The sequence below is a fragment of the Salmo trutta genome, chromosome 34 (genome assembly GCF_901001165.1).
Source record: "Salmo trutta chromosome 34, fSalTru1.1, whole genome shotgun sequence".
In the NCBI taxonomy this organism is placed as follows: Eukaryota; Metazoa; Chordata; class Actinopteri; order Salmoniformes; family Salmonidae; genus Salmo; species Salmo trutta.
Genome location: NC_042990.1, coordinates 40,109,595 through 40,127,094, shown reverse-complemented (window position 1 = coordinate 40,127,094; position 17,500 = coordinate 40,109,595). Strand labels below are relative to the sequence as shown.

At 44.1% G+C, this 17,500-nt stretch overlaps 1 protein-coding gene across 1 annotated transcript; it reads right to left on the bottom strand.

The window, feature by feature from the left end:
- Positions 1 to 1,127: 1,127 nt before the first annotated feature.
- On the bottom strand, positions 1,128 to 11,082 carry sync (syncoilin, intermediate filament protein). The gene is made up of 6 exons (XM_029732852.1): positions 10,921 to 11,082; positions 5,756 to 7,648; positions 2,605 to 2,813; positions 2,036 to 2,243; positions 1,715 to 1,839; positions 1,128 to 1,525 (listed from the first exon to the last, which is right to left on the bottom strand). The coding sequence occupies exons 1-6, from the start codon at positions 10,921 to 10,923 to the stop codon at positions 1,468 to 1,470; spliced, it is 2,496 nt and encodes an 831-aa protein (XP_029588712.1). The 5' UTR covers positions 10,924 to 11,082; the 3' UTR covers positions 1,128 to 1,467.
- Between the last annotated feature and the right edge of the window lie 6,418 nt (positions 11,083 to 17,500).

Here is a 17,500-nt window from a genome sequence, read left to right as displayed (position 1 = left end):
CCTCTTTACATGTTTGCTTTTAAAAAACCAACTGTCTGACGTTGGCCATAGCTTTAATAAAGTGTGTAAGGTGATATCTTCCCTCTTTACTCGTGTCCCAAATGGCACACCTGTTCCCTATAAGTCCTGGTCGAAAGTAGTGCACTACACAGGGAATAGGGGGCCATTTGGAACACTAGTCCCTATATCCCCTGGGCTCAAAACTCACTCCATTAGCTTCTGTCATTTGTTTAAAACATTCCACCGTGTTGCCCTTATATGCACACCTTCCTTCTCGCTGGTTTTGGCTTTCCCAAATGGCACCCTGTTCCCTGAGTGCGCCTACTTTATGACACCGGACCCATGGTCGAAAGTAGTGCACTATGTAGAGGATGTAGAGTGCAATTTTGGGACGCAAGCACTGTGTTCTGACTAATGGCAGTGAACTCATCACCAACACTCAAGATAGTTTTAGAGTTTTTAAAAGAACACAACACTTTTTTTATTCATGACTGCAATGCTCTCTATAAAGAAAACAAAAATCACATTTATCTTCAAACCGTTCCAGAACCTTCCGCTCTACAGATGTGTAACAATGTCTAAATATAGAATGAAAATGATGTTGTTGAGCTTTTGACGTTTTAATAAGACCTCTTTCCAAACCTGATTGGTAACTCAGGTTTCAGCTGTCAGTGTACGAAACAGCCGTCTTGCTTTTTCCCCTCGGGTTTTTCCCGTAATAAAATATAACATTTTCAATGTCTCTCTCTCTCGTATCGTTCCAGATAACTCACACATGCATCTGAAAAGTATAGAAAAAGTATATTTGTAAAAAAAAAGGTTATATTAGAAGTGAGTGTGTACAGAGAAAGGGCAGTTCATCTCGTTACCCAAAACTGACTTACAGCGAGGGTACAAAACATTATGAACACCTGCTCTTTCCATGACATAAAGTGACTAGGTGAATCGAGGTTAAAGCTACTGTGTGATCCCTTATTGATGTCACCTGTTAAATCCACTTCAATCAGTGTAGATGAAGGGGAGGAGACAAGTTAAAGAAGGATTTTTAAGGGTTGAGACAATTGAGACATGGATTGTGTATGTGTGACATTCAGAGGGTGAATGGACAAGACAAAAGATTTAAGTGCCTTTGAACGGGGGTATGGTAGTAGGTGCCAGGCGCACCGGTTTGTGTCAAGAACTGCAACGCTGCTGGGTTTTTCACTCTCAACAGTTTCTTGTGTGTATCAACAATGGTCCACCACCCACAGGACATCCAGCCAACTGGACACAACTGTGGGAAGCATTGGAGTCAACATGGGCCAGCATCCCCTGTGGAACGCTTTCAACACCTTGTAGAGTCCATGTCCCGATGTTTTTGAAGCTGTTCTGAGGACAAAAGGGAGGAGGGGTGCACCGCAATATTAGGAAGGTGTTCTTAATGTTTTGTACACTCAGTGTATATTTGACTTCTATTTGTCCCAGTGGTCATGTTTCCTCCTTCCCACTGGCTAGATCGTTCTTGTTATGGTCCTCGACAATGCCTCTGTAAGGAGAAAATAAAGCACCAGATTACAATCGATATTTACAATATTATTAATTAACCGTGTTATAAGCTAGTAATGTATAACTTTAATGAACCGATTTTTAATAGCCAATGCTGATATTAGCTGTGGATGTGTGGTAAATTCTGGAAAGGTGGAATTAGGAGCGTGAAACGATCAATTTTTCTCACCTGTACAGGTTGAATTCTTTAGTAAGACTGTCTCTCAGTTCTTCCATCTTCTTGGTTTTCCTTTTCTGGATTTGTAGCTCCATCTTCTGCTCTCTGCTAGTCTCCTCCAGCCTGTCCACTGTCTCCTGTAGGGAGGGAGACAAGGGTTTTATAGACCTGACATTAGTGTTTATAATGTTTTGAAAGACTGCTGTTTTAATCCATGTCTGTGTGTGTTGGAGGTGCCTTGACTTGTTGTGAGTGTGAATCATTCTTGGACAGCCTTGTAATTTCAACTGTCTACTGGACCTTATTCTATCTCTCCCTTCGTCCCTCCAGTACCTTGTACTGCTCCACGTCCTCTCTCCTGTGGGTCTCCATCAGTTTGAGTCTCTCTTCCAGGCAGGCTCTCTGCAGCCCCAGCCTCTGTCCCTCCTCCCTCAGGGGCCCCCGACGGGCCCTCAGCTCCTGGGCCTGCTGCCTGGCCTTCACCAGGGCCTCTGACGTCCCCTCCCTCCGTTTCAACAGGGCCAGCAGCATTGGCTCATACCTGGGGGAGGAGGAGAGATGATAATGCATTTCACTGCACCTGCCAAAACATATGCAAAATGTATGTACGTGATCAAATCAAATTGTATCTGTCACATGCGCCGAATACAACAGGTGTAGACTTTACAGTGAAATGCTTACTTACAAGCCCTTAACCAACAATGCAGTTGTAAGAAAATACCCCCCAAAAGAGATAAGAATAACAAATAATTGGAATTTGGTATCATGATATATAATTCATGATCATAGTACCAATCGTGATAAGTGCGTACATCATAATTGCTGTGTCAATCCTAGTGCCATGCTTGACTAGAGACCACCTTTGAGTTATGATAACCTGGCAATGTTGAGAGAGAGAATACCTTTCCTCCAGGGCCTTGAGCCCTCCCTGCAGGTACTGCTGTATGTCCCCACAGGAGTTCCTCTTGCTCTGGGTCATCTCCTCTATGGGGTTGGGTGTCTGGCTGTGGGTCTGAAGCTGAGACTGAAGAGTGGAGAGCTGGGACTGGTGGGTGGAGCGGAGCTGAGACACCTCCTCAGTCAGCTTGATGATCAGTGCGTCAAGTTCCATCTGGGGAAGAGACAGAGACAGAGAGCGAGACAGAGAGCGAGACAGAGAGCGAGACAGAGAGCGAGACAGAGGGAGAGACAGACGGAGAGACAGAGAGAGAGAGAGAGAGAGAGAGAGAGGGAGAGAGAGAGACAGAGGGAGAGACAGAGGGTGAGACAGAGGGAGAGACAGAGGGAGAGACAGAGGGAGAGACAGAGAGCGAGACAGAGAGCGAGACAGAGGGAGAGGGAGAGACAGAGGGAGAGACAGAGGGAGAGAGAGAGGGAGAGAGAGAGAGAGAGAGAGAGAGAGAGAGAGAGAAACAGAAGAACCTGCATTGCCTTTTGAGATGTTCTGGATCATTTAGAGGGTTCTGGAACACTCAGTGTTCTAGAACATTTAAAATGCTCTAGAACACTCATACAATATTCTGGGGGTTCAAGATATACATAACACTCAGAAGGTTCTAGAATGCACATAAGGTTTTGGAATACTGAAAGTTTAGGAACATTCAGAAGGTTGTCTAGCACAGAAGGAACACCCAGACGATTCATGGATACTCAGAAGGTATATGGACACCCGATCGCTGCAGCTGTACATAGCCCATCCATCCAACCAACTACCTACCTCATTCCCATATTTGTTTTTGTTTTTCTGCTCTTTTGCACAGCAGTATTTCTACTTGCACATCCTCATCTGCACATATATCACTCCAGCGTTAATTGATAAATTGTGATTACTTCACCACTATTGGCCTATTTATTGCCTTACCACCTTACTTCATTTGCAAACACTGTATATAGATTTTTCTATTGTGTTATTGACTGCACGTTTATTTATGTGTAACTCTGTGTTGTTGTTTTTGTCGCACTGCTTTGCTTTATCTTGGCCAGGTCGCAGTTGTAAATGAGAACTTGTTCTCAACTGGCCTACCTGGTTAAATAAAGGACTTGTTCTCAACTGGCCTACCTGGTTAAATAAAGGACTTGTTCTCAACTAGCCTACCTGGTTAAATAAAGGACTTGTTCTCAACTAGCCTACCTGGTTAAATAAAGGACTTGTTCTCAACTAGCCTACCTGGTTAAATAAAGGACTTGTTCTCTACTAGCCTACCTGGTTAAATAAAGGACTTGTTCTCAACTGGCCACCTGGTTAAATAAAGGACTTGTTCTCAACTAGCCACCTGGTTAAATAAAGGACTTGTTCTCAACTGGCCTACCTGGTTAAATAAAGGACTTGTTCTCAACTGGCCTACCTGGTTAAATAAAGGACTTGTTCTCAACTGGCCACCTGGTTAAATAAAGGACTTGTTCTCAACTGGCCTACCTGGTTAAATAAAGGACTTGTTCTCAACTGGCCACCTGGTTAAATAAAGGACTTGTTCTCAACTGGCCTACCTGGTTAAATAAAGGACTTGTTCTCAACTGGCCACCTGGTTAAATAAAGGACTTGTTCTCAACTGGCCACCTGGTTAAATAAAGGACTTGTTCTCAACTGGCCACCTGGTTAAATAAAGGACTTGTTCTCAACTAGCCTACCTGGTTAAATAAAGGACTTGTTCTCAACTAGCCACCTGGTTAAATAAAGGACTTGTTCTCAACTGGCCACCTGGTTAAATAAAGGACTTGTTCTCAACTAGCCACCTGGTTAAATAAAGGACTTGTTCTCAACTGGCCACCTGGTTAAATAAAGGACTTGTTCTCAACTAGCCACCTGGTTAAATAAAGGACTTGTTCTCAACTAGCCTACCTGGTTAAATAAAGGACTTGTTCTCAACTAGCCACCTGGTTAAATAAAGGACTTGTTCTCAACTGGCCACCTGGTTAAATAAAGGACTTGTTCTCAACTAGCCTACCTGGTTAAATAAAGGACTTGTTCTCAACTAGCCACCTGGTTAAATAAAGGACTTGTTCTCAACTGGCCACCTGGTTAAATAAAGGACTTGTTCTCAACTAGCCTACCTGGTTAAATAAAGGACTTGTTCTCAACTGGCCACCTGGTTAAATAAAGGACTTGTTCTCAACTAGCCTACCTGGTTAAATAAAGGACTTGTTCTCAACTAGCCACCTGGTTAAATAAAGGACTTGTTCTCAACTGGCCACCTGGTTAAATAAAGGACTTGTTCTCAACTAGCCTACCTGGTTAAATAAAGGACTTGTTCTCAACTAGCCACCTGGTTAAATAAAGGACTTGTTCTCAACTGGCCACCTGGTTAAATAAAGGACTTGTTCTCAACTAGCCACCTGGTTAAATAAAGGACTTGTTCTCAACTAGCCACCTGGTTAAATAAAGGACTTGTTCTCAACTAGCCACCTGGTTAAATAAAGGACTTGTTCTCAACTGGCCTACCTGGTTAAATAAAGGACTTGTTCTCAACTAGCCACCTGGTTAAATAAAGGACTTGTTCTCAACTGGCCTACCTGGTTAAATAAAGGACTTGTTCTCAACTAGCCTACCTGGTTAAATAAAGGACTTGTTCTCAACTAGCCTACCTGGTTAAATAAAGGACTTGTTCTCAACTAGCCTACCTGGTTAAATAAAGGACTTGTTCTCAACTAGCCTACCTGGTTAAATAAAGGACTTGTTCTCAACTAGCCTACCTGGTTAAATAAAGGACTTGTTCTCAACTAGCCTACCTGGTTAAATAAAGGACTTGTTCTCAACTAGCCACCTGGTTAAATAAAGGACTTGTTCTCAACTGGCCACCTGGTTAAATAAAGGACTTGTTCTCTACTGGCCTACCTGGTTAAATAAAGGACTTGTTCTCAACTAGCCACCTGGTTAAATAAAGGACTTGTTCTCAACTGGCCACCTGGTTAAATAAAGGACTTGTTCTCAACTAGCCTACCTGGTTAAATAAAGGTGAAATAAAAATTAATAATAAAAAAAGTGCTGGAACACCCAGAACTTTAATGGATACTCAGAAAGTTCTGGAATGGTCAGAAGAACACTCCAGCCCCTACCTGTTCCTTGTTGAGCTGGGCAACGTCACGCTGCTGGGTTACCAGGATGACCTGGTTGTGAGCACACTCCCGGGCGACAGAGAACAGCCTCCTCTTCAGCCTCCTCATCTCCTCCTGAAGACCCTGCCTTTCCAGACGCACACTGGACAGCCTCCTCTCCTCCTCACTCCTCTCAGCCCTCAAAGACTGCCACTCCCTCATCCACGCCTCCCTCCTCCCATCTGCCTCAATATTCAGCACCTGGCTTAACTGTGCCGCCTGCCCTCCTTCTCTCCCTTCCTCTGTCCCCGTCTTCTCCTCTCTTAGTGCCTGCAGCTCTCCCATCAGTTCATTCCGTCTCTTCTCCAGTTTCTCCACCTCTTCGATGCACCCCTCTAGCACAGTACCCAACACCTCCAATTCCTGCACGGATCCCCTCATCTCCACCCCTCCCAGCCCTGTCTCTAGTTGTTGGCCCCACATAATGTGAGCCTCTGTTTCCCCTACAGAAACACCGGAGACATGGCCTTCTGTGTCCTCGTCACACACCGTGGACATGGACCCTCTTGCGTGTGTATCTCCACAGTCGCCTAACTCATCCGAGTGTCTTTCTGTGGAGATAGCTTCATAGCTTGGGGGCTCAAATTGGCCAAAGGTACTGCCCAAATATGGCTTCAGATCCACACATCCCATAGATTCCATGGCTCCTTGTGTTGCTAGTCCTCTCTCCATGTGTCTGTCTTGAGTTACCTTTTTCATGTTGGGGTTGGGTTGGTCATATCCTTTGGGTAAACTAGGGTAAGTCCACTCTAAAGGGTCAAAGGTAATCCCTGCTTCCTCCATACAGTTCTCTAACATGGCCAGCATCGCCATTAGCTCTGTCTGATACTCAGCCATAGTGCCACTCAGCTGAGTGCCTACGGAGGTAAGAGGAGGTAACTGAGGCTCGACAGCGGCTCCTGTGGCTCCGCTCTGATCCAAAATGGATTCCACCTCCTTCAGGTGACTTTGACGCTGGTTCCTAGACTCCTCCATGTGTGTGTCTGTGTAGGTCAGGATGGAGCCATCTGTGTGACTATCATTCCCACCACAGCTCCCCATCATAGCAACCATCTTCTGTATGTCTGACTGATTCTGGTTCTGAGCTGGTCCAGACAGGTGTGTGTCTGTGTACCCGGTGGACAGACAGGAGGCGATGGACACACCTGTCATGTCCTCACAACTCTTTAATAGGTCATCCATCTCCCTCAAGTGTGGCTGAATCTGTCCTAACCCACTAAGGTGTTGTTGAATCTGTCCTGACCCACCAAGGTGTGGCTGGTTCTGTCCTAACCCACTAAGGTGTGGCTGGATCTGTCCTAACCCACTAAGGTGTGATTGGTTCTGTCCTGACCCACTAAGGTGTGACTGGATCTGTCCTAACCCACTAAGGTGTGGCTGGTTCTGTCCTGACCCACCAAGATGTGGCTGGTTCTGTCCTGACCCACCAAGGTGTGGTTGGTTCTGTCCTAACCCATCAAGTTGTGGTTGGTTCTGTCCTGACCCACCAAGATGTGGCTGGTTCTGTCCTGACCCACTAAGGCGTGTGTTAGTGTGGGTCGTCGTCGACAGCTGAGACCCAAAAGAGTCTGTAGTTTCTCCTACACAACTCCTCAACACGGTGTCCATGTCCTTGAACTGGCCTTGTGTCTCATCCAGGTGTGTCTCTCTGTAGGTATCCGATAGGGAGGACTGACTGTGAGCTGAGCCAGTCAGGAGTGTGTTTGTACTGGTAACTCCCAGTAGAGGCTGGAACGAAGCGCCCATCTCCTCTTCATCACCATCATCCCCATACTTATCTTCCTCATCGATGAAGAGCGGATCGAAGCAGATTTCCGGGTCCATCGGCAGCTCAGACTCTTGGTCCTCCATGCCCTGTGATGAAGAGGAGGAAGACGAAAGTGTGAACAGAAGTTGTGAGTTATATTGTAAACCTAATAATATTATATTGTAGAAAAGCCAGCTGCGACCACGTGCTCTCACCACTGGTGTCCCCCAGGGCTCAGTTCTAGGCCCTCTCCTATTCTCGCTATACACCAAGTCACTTGGCTCTGTCATATCCTCACATGGTCTCTCCTATCATTGCTATGCAGACGACACACAATTAATCTTCTCCTTTCCCCCTTCTGATAACCAGGTGGCGAATCGCATCTCTGCATGTCTGGCAGACATATCAGTGTGGATGACGGATCACCACCTCAAGCTGAACCTCGGCAAGACAGAGCTGCTCTTCCTCCCGGGGAAGGACTGCCCTTTCCATGATCTCGCTATCACAGTGGACAACTCCATTGTGTCCTCCTCCCAGAGTGCTAAGAACCTTGGCGTGACCCTGGACAACACCCTGTTGTTCTCCGCTAACATCAAGGCGGTGACCCGATCCTGTAGGTTCATGCTATACAACATTCGCAGAGTACAACCCTGCCTTACACAGGAAGCGGCGCAGGTCCTAATCCAGGCACTTGTCATCTCCCGTCTGGATTACTGCAACTCCCTGTTGGCGGGGCTCCCTGCCTGTGCCATTAAACCCCTACAACTCATCCAGAACGCCGCAGCCCGTCTGGTGTTCAACCTTCCCAAGTTCTCTCACGTCACCCCGCTCCTCCGCTCTCTCCACTGGCTTCCAGTTGAAGCTCGGATCTGCTACAAGACCATGGTGCTTGCCTACGGAGCTGTGAGGGGAACGGCACCTCAGTACCTTCAGGCTCTGATCAGGCCCTACACCCAAACAAGGGCACTGCGTTCATCCACCTCTGGCCTGCTGGCCCCCCTACCTCTGAGGAAGCACAGTTCCCGCTCAGCCCAGTCAAAACTGTTCGCTGCTCTGGCACCCCAATGGTGGAACAAGCTCCCTCACGACGCCAGGACAGCGGAGTCAATCACCACCTTCCGTAGACACCTGAAACCCCACCTCTTTAAGGAATACCTGGGATAGGATATAGTAATCCTTCTAACATCCCCCCCCCAAAAAAAAACATACAGATGTACTATTGTAAAATGGTTGTTCCACTGGATATCATAAGGTGAATGCACCAATTTGTAAGTCGCTCTGGATAAGAGCGTCTGCTAAATGACGTAAATGTAAATGTAAATGAAATAGTTTGTTTGGTGGACAGGCACGCCAACCACAGAGTCTGTAGGTGAAACACACTCAACAGACTGGGTGGTGTTGTGTTTTTGAACAGGATGTTTTAGTCAACTGTCTGAGGTCAGGAACAGAGGAAGGGGCCATGCAGGGTAGGGGTTACGGTGAGGTGGGGTGCATTACAGCAATAAGCCTAAAGAACGTCAGTCACCATGGGACAGCTGCCCTAGCCTAGCGCCGACTGACAGCTGGGATCAGACGCACACACACACGCACGCACGCACGCACGCACGCACGCACACACACACATACACACACACACATACATACACACACACACACACACACACACATACACACACTATGTGCGTTTACTCTTATGGTTGACACACATTGACTCGTATCCTAATACACAGGCATTCACAGAAACACTGTGACACCCTCTAGCGTGGCTTGTAGCCTCTGGCTCTAACGCTTTAGCAACTGGCATGACATAGAGTACATTACAGAGTACATCATCACAACATGTCATGTACCAGTCGATGGACAAGCTATTCATACTGCGTCAGGAAGACTAAGCTAGGTGTTTAGCTGGAATGACTATTCTTGTTATTAAGCTAGCCAGAGCTAGCTTTAGCCTACTCTGTAATGACTCTGCTTGTTAAGCTAGCCAGAGCTAGCTTTAGCCTACTCTGTAATGACTCTGCTTGTTAAGCTAGCCAGAGCTAGCTTTAGCCTACTCTGTAATGACTCTGCTTGTTAAGCTAGCCAGAGCTAGCTTTAGCCTACTCTGTAATGACTCTGCTTGTTAAGCTAGCCAGAGCTAGCTTTAGCCTACTCTGTAATGACTCTGCTTGTTAAGCTAGCCAGAGCTAGCTTTAGCTTACTCTGTAATGACTCTGCTTGTTACTTTACTGGAAACACTCGTTGTTGAGTCCCATCGTAACGTTTCAGTGTTTACTTGTGAACTCACCAAGTAAACAACAAAAAACTAACTTTTCTTGCCAGGACCAGGCAACCCCCCCTAAAAAAATTAAAAAGAAAGAGCTGCTAACTCAAAATAAAAACACTGCTGTATACAAGTAACCCCATTGTGTTATACAGTTTTTGTAACCTGTGAATGAACTCTGGAAAACTACCTAGCTGTAAGTACCCTCTTGTGTCAATTGATTGTACATTTGAAATATGTGAACACGTGAGGACCACTGTTTTCAGTACCAGTCTCTCTGCAGTGTCGCCGGTGCCCTGGGATTGACAGCTACCGGCATGGCAGGGGCACCAGCTGTCTCTCTTCCTGCCTGGGCAGGGTACGCATGGAGAAGACACATTCCTACAGAGCCTCCGTCATAAGCCTCCCACTGATGTCTGCCATGTACAAACTGCCTTACAGTCGACTGCCCACAAACTGCCTTACAGTTGACTGCCCACAAACTGCCTTACAGTTGACTGCCCACAAACTGCCTTATAGTTGACTGCCCACAAACTGCCTTACAGTTGACTGCCCACAAACTGCTTTATAGTTGACTGCCCACAAACTGCCTTATAGTTGACTGCCCACAAACTGCCTTACAGTTGACTGCCCACAAACTGCCTTACAGTTGACTGCCCACAAACTGCCTTACAGTTGACTGCCCACAAACTGCCTTATAGTTGACTGCCCACAAACTGCCTTACAGTTGACTGCCCACAAACTGCCTTATAGTTGACTGCCCACAAACTGCCTTATAGTTGACTGCCCACAAACTGCCTTACAGTTGACTGCCCACAAACTGCCTTATAGTTGACTGCCCACAAACTGCCTTATAGTTGACTGCCCACAAACTGCCTTATAGTTGACTGCCCACAAACTGCCTTACAGTTGACTATTCAGATTCAGAGTGGTACAAACCTGCATTGACCAAACAACTACTTTATCAGGACATAAATAACTGTGTCTCTGCTATACAGATAAACACTCTGAAAACCGATCCAGAAACACACTTTAAGTAGCTGTTTGACCACGATCTCAAAAAAAACGCACAGACTTGTTAAAGTTGATGTTATTAGATATGTTTAATAAACTTACCATTCAGCAGATCCCTTCTCTCCAATCCCTTCTCTCCTCTCCTCCGTCCTTAGACACTATATCCACAGGATGAAACTGAGACAGTGGGTCTGGAGAAGAAAGAGTGAGGGGAGGATAAGAGAGAAAGGAAGGAGGGATGAAAAGAGAGAGAGAGAGAGAGAGAGAGAGAAAGAGACAGGGAGAAAGAAAGAGATAGAGAGATAGAGAGAGAGGATTGACTCTGCCTCCTCTCCAACAGTCAGTGGGCTGCTATGCGTTACCCTGGCGACTCTGATTCGGTTTACATGTATTAATAAACACTTGTCTGTAGGGAGAAAGAGGAGACAGAGTGGACTGGCTCTGTCATAGATATAAGTTGGTTCCCAAATGGCACCCAAATTCACTAAGTAGTGCATTACGTTTGACCAGGGCCTAGAGGACACACAGACTACATCTTAACAATAGATTATTTATCCTTCATTTAATTGGCACAATGTTGGAACCAATGTCCAATGACGTAAATGTTCCACGACAGCTACATTCCATGAGAATGCAAAATAGAATGCTTGACAGTTGTTTGACAAAGTTCTTATGGGGAGGGGCCATAGTGGCAATATCCAATAGGAGAAGAGAGAAGGCGGGGATGATTTAATAGGAGGAAGTGTGTGTGTGTGTGTGGTGAGCAGGCCATGGATTCCTCCAATGCCTGTTCATTATCGAGCCATCTTTATATAGCCCTGTGCACTTTGCCTGCCTCACACAAGATATCAGAGAACAGGGTCCCCCCCCCCCACCCCCAAATCTCTGGGGATATACATGATGGAACACAGGTGTTCCTTCCTGCTGTCTGTCTATCACGAGAAAGAGAATCTATCACGTGTTCTTTGTTGTAAAGTAATGGAGTTTATATCTAAGTTGATCATTAATTGACTGATCTGATGTTTAACATAAATAATATACACAATCTAGCAAACACTTTTCTCCAACGTGACTTAACATTCATGCATGCATACATCTTATTCATGGGGGGATCCCAGGAATCGAACCTACCATCCTGGCATTTTAAGCACCCACGCTCTACCAACTGAGCTACAGAACACAAAATGTTTACATTAAAGTCACCACAAGGTGACGCTAAAATCTCAATTAAAGTCCTCTTGGTCTGTCTGTAACTCCGTGGGTGGTGTGGAGACATACAACTGGATGTTTTACAGTCAATATATCAGTTAGGTACAAAGTCCCCAGTCTGTTATAGTCACGGTTTCTCCTTGGCCAGACTCTGTGTCTGTCTCTTTCTCTAAACAGCGGTTCAGATGAATCAAGCCCATTCTTTAAACATGTATAAACATACATTATCCTCAATAACATGATATTATACTGAGGGCCCCATTATACCTAAACCGGACTGTGCCATTGGCTGCACCGAGACGCATTAAGAGAAATCACAAGTAGCCTTGGAATGACAGATGTAATCTACACCTTTATTAGGATGACAGATGTAATCTACACCTCCTTTAGGATGACAGATGTAATCTACACCTTTATTAGGATGACAGATGTAGTCTACACCTCCTTTAGGATGACAGATGTAATCCACACCTCCACTAGGATGACAGATGTAATCTACACCTCCTTTAGGATGACAGATGTAATCTACACCTCCTTTAGGATGACAGAAATGCTCATTATGCCCTTTAATGATTTTTCAATTTAATGATTTCTATATAGACTACTTTTTTTTGCTCTTAACTTCTACCACAAGTGGGGCGTACGGAGTGATTTCAAACACAGAAACTCTATTTGAATTCAATATTTTTAATTTGTAGTTAGATATTGAATTTTAATTTAATATTGTCAAATTTGGAATGCACAAATTGAACGATTGAATTCAGAAAATGAACTTGTATTTCATGATTTGAAATTGAATGAATGTTTCATTCAGTTTTTAAATTTAATTGCAATGTAATTGAAATTTCTAATTCAATATAAATATGGTAGATATTGCATTCATTGTCTGTATCCAGTTTACAAACCATCATTTCAAGTTGTTCAAAGTTTCATATTTTCAATTTCTCAGATGCATTCAGATTCAGTTTTCAAATTCAGTTCTCTAAATTCAGATTCAACATCCTGGTACTTTGCCAGCCAGGAATTGTAGAAGAGAACAGATGCTCTCTACAATAAACAGGGTTCTGGTGGTTTCTGAAGCCAATTTGGCATGTTGAATTTATTTTCTTCCAATGAATTTGACCTTTAGCGTTTTAACCATTTGGGCTACCAGCTGTTATGTTCTCATTTCTGAAAGCTATGACTCTGGAACATGGTTGTGCCTTTTGTTTCTATCTATGGATACTTTAGAAGGGAATGTGAATAGCCCTGTCATAGCCCTTTCTAAGGATAGTTTTTCCACTCCCTAATTCATCTTGCTCTTGTGACTGACTGGATGCTAACCGGGTCTCCCGAATGTCACAAGACTGTGTTAGCACATTTAGCTAAAGCCCATAGGGATGAGTTCAGGAAGCTACCACAAGTCTTCAGGTCTTCAGCAAGGTTACTCATGAAAAGAGCATGGACCTCGGTGGCATTTCACCCCCCCTTTGACCTCATACTCAGAGATCTGGTCACCAATAGAACTGACTGTGTTCCAACTCAGGCCTTCTGCACAACATCACTTTCTGTGGCAAACAGAAGCAGATGGATCGAAGCACCCCAATGAGAGTGCAACAGAGGGGGTGTGGCGATTCATGCATGTGATGAGCAACCTTGCCTGAGACATGAAAACGTGTTCGTTTGACCGAAATGGTTCTCACCCAGGTCTCCTTGGTGTCAGACAATGCAACTTTTTTCAGATCTGACATGTTATTCATAACACAAGCATGGTCACCGAACTACCTGTGTTACTCTTCGGTCCACTTTGACCTTCTCCTCCTCCATGAGACACATCCAAGTCACAGAACCAAGGCTTTAGCCCAGCAGGCTAACACAGTCAGTCACATGTTACCCTTGTAATGAGTACCCTGGCTGGAGACTCGAAACTACCGAACCTCTACTGTAACTACCGTACCTCTACTGTAACTACCACACCTCTACTGTAACTACCGCGCCTCTACTGTAACTACCGCACCTCTACTGTAACTACAGTTTCTCTACTGTAACTACCACACCTCTACTGTAACTACCACACCTCTACTGTAACTACCGCACCTCTACTGTAAATACCGCTCCTCTACTGTAACTACCGCGCCTCTACTGTAACTACCGCACCTCTACTGTAACTACCGTACCTCTACTGTAACTACCACACCTCTACTGTAACTACCACACCTCTACTGTAACTACCGCTCCTCTACAGTAACTACCGTACCTCTACTGTAACTACCACACCTCTACTGTAACTACCGCGCCTCTACTGTAACTACCGTGTCTTGAAGACTTGTATTAGTGTTGCAGATGTGGATCTGTGAAACTCACTCCTCAGCCTGAAGGTTTGCCCCTTGAATGGCTTTTTTTAATAGCACCATGGTGTGCCACAGGACGGTGGTCACGGGGGTTTTCCAGGCAGAGTTCCAGAGTTTAAGTCTTGTATCAGGGGGAACCGGTACTCGCTAAGCAAGCTGGACTCTCCCGTTTCTCTCAGCTCAACAGCTGGTGTTGCTGAGGAATGAGTTTAGGGGTGAACATAGCAGATGGGGGGAATCTGTGAAACTCACTCATCAGCCTGCGCAATTGTAGAAGGCCTTTTTCAATAGCGTGGTGGGTTGGAACTCTTCAGGATGCCGGGCCACGTGAGTTTGAGGCAGAGGTCCGGAGTTCGAGTCTTGGTATGAGCTGAATCAGGGAAAAGCTGTACTTGTTATCTTTTACATGAGCTTCCTTACCTAATCCCTATGGGCTTAAGCTAAATGGGCTAACACAGTCTTGTAACATATGGGAGCCCGAGGTCCGGTTTCCCCGATAGCGATAGATCTTAGGTTTATGAGTGTTTAAAACCTCTTAGGAACCCTTTAACCTGTCTGGGCTAGGGGGCAGTATTTTCACGGCCGGATAAAAAACGTACCCGATTTAAACTGGTTACTACTCTTTCCCAGAAATGAGAATATGCATATTATTAGTAGATTTGGATAGAGAACACTCTGAAGTTTCTAAAACTGTTTGAATGGTGTCTGTGAGTATAACAGAACTCATATGGCAGGCAAAAACCTGAGAAAATTCCAAGCAGGATGTGGTCTGTCTGGAAATGCGCATTCACGAGACCTCGCCATTTTTTCTCTTCCTTTTTGAATGAATACAGCATTGTCCGGTTGGAATATTATCACTATTTTACGAGAAAAATACTATAAAAATTGATTTTAAACAGCGTTTGACATGCTTCTAAGTACGGTAATGGAACATTTTGCATTTTTTTGTCTCGAAATGCGCTCGCACGTTACCCTTTGGATAGTGACCTGAACGCACGAACAAAACGGAGGTATTTGCACACAACTATGGATTATTTGGAACAAAAACAACATTTGTTGTGGAAGTAGCAGTCCTGGGAGTGCATTCTGATGAAGATCAGCAAAGGTAATCCAATTTTTCTAATACTAATTCTGAGTTTAGTGAGCCCCGAACTTGGCGGGTGTCAAATTAGCTAGCCGTGATGGCTGAGCTATGTACTCAGAATATTGCAAAATGTGCTTTCGCCGAAAAGCTATTTTAAAATCTGACATAGCAATTGCATAAAGGAGTTCTGTATCTATAATTCTTAAAATAATTGTTATGTATTTTGTCAACGTTTATCATGAGTAATTTAGTAAATTCACCGGAAGTTTTCGGTGGGAATACAATTTCTGAACATCACACGCCAATGTAAAAAGCAGTTTTTTTATATAAATATGAACTTGATTGAACAAAACATGCATGTATTGTATAACATAATGTCCTAGGAGTGTCATCTGATGAAGATCATCAAAGGTTAGTGCTGCATTTAGCTGTGTTTTGGGTTTTTGTGACATATATGCTTGCTTGAAAAATGGCTGTGTGGTTATTTGTGTCTATGTACTCTCCTAACAAAATCTAATGTTTTGCTTTCGCTGTAAAGCCTTTTTGAAATCGGACAATGTGGTTAGATTAACGAGAGTCCTATCTTTAAAATTGAGTAAAATAGTCGTATGTTTGAAATATTGACATTATAGCATTTTTGAGGTTTTTGTATTTCGCGCCACGCTCTTCCACTGGCTGTTGAATAGAGTGGGACGCTAACGTCCCACCTAGCCCATAGAGGTTAACGCTCGAATCCCGTTAACGGGATAGATTTGACAACATCCGGTAAATTGCAGAGCGCAAAATTCAAAAATACTAACTAAGTAATATTAAACATTCATGACGATACAAGTGTTTTACATCATTTAAAAGATAAACTTCCTGTTAATCCAGACGCTTTGTCAGATTTCAAAAAGGCTTTACGGCGAAAGCATACCATACGATTATCTGAGGACAGCGCCCCGCATACAAAACCATGAAAACATTTTCCAACCAAACAGATGCATAACGAAAGTCAGAAATAGCAATAAAATAAATCGTTTACCTTTGAAGATCATCTTTTTGCAATCCCAAATGTCTCAGTTACACAATGCATGGTCGTTTTGTTCGATAATGCCCCAAAAATGTCAATTTATTTGGCGCGTTTGATTCAGAAATACACCGGTTCCAACTCACCCAACATGCCTACAAGGTATCTAATAGGTTTCCTGTAAACTTGGTCCAAACATTTCAAACATTTCTAATCCAACCTCAGGTACTATAAAATTTAAATAATCGATAAAATTTAAGACGGAATAATCTGTTTCCAATAACGGAGAAAAACAACAAGGAGCGCGCTCCTGTTCACGTGCACCAAAAGACTAGAGTCCTTCTGAGTGACACATGGAAAGATAGGACTACTTCTTCATTTCTCAAAAGAAAAACATCGAACAATTTCTAAAGACTGTTGACATCTAGTGGAAGCCATAGGAACTGCAATTTGGGTCCTAATAAATCGGGTTTCCAATGACCTCTAATGACCTCAATTTTTTTTCTCCCCTGGATGGATTGTCCTCGGGGTTATGCCTGCCAAATCAGTTCTGTTATACTCACAGACATTATTTTAACAGTTTTAGAATCTTTAGGGTGTTTGCTATCCACATCTACCAATTATATGCATATCCTAGCTTCTGGGCCTGAGTAACAGACAGTTTACTTTGGGCACGCTATTCAAATGGACATTAAAATACTGCTCCCTAGCCTTAATAAGTTTTAAACATGCATTCATCCTACAACGGCCGAAGATGTAACATGCTTTCTTCCTACAATGGCCGAAGATGTAACATGCGTTTTCCCAGAACACCACGCAGAGGAAACGTTCACTAAGTGCGTCGTTGATACTGATCGAAAGAAAGGCAGCGCTGCTCTCAGATAAGATTTATCCATTAAAATCCTACCTTAACATTCAAATTATTCCACAATACTGTCACGTTGTATAAGGATCAGAGACAGCTGTAGTCCCTTTTTATTACTCCACCCAAAATACAACATGTCATGAAAAAAGGCATGGGGACGAAGCCCAAAACAAACATGTAAAATA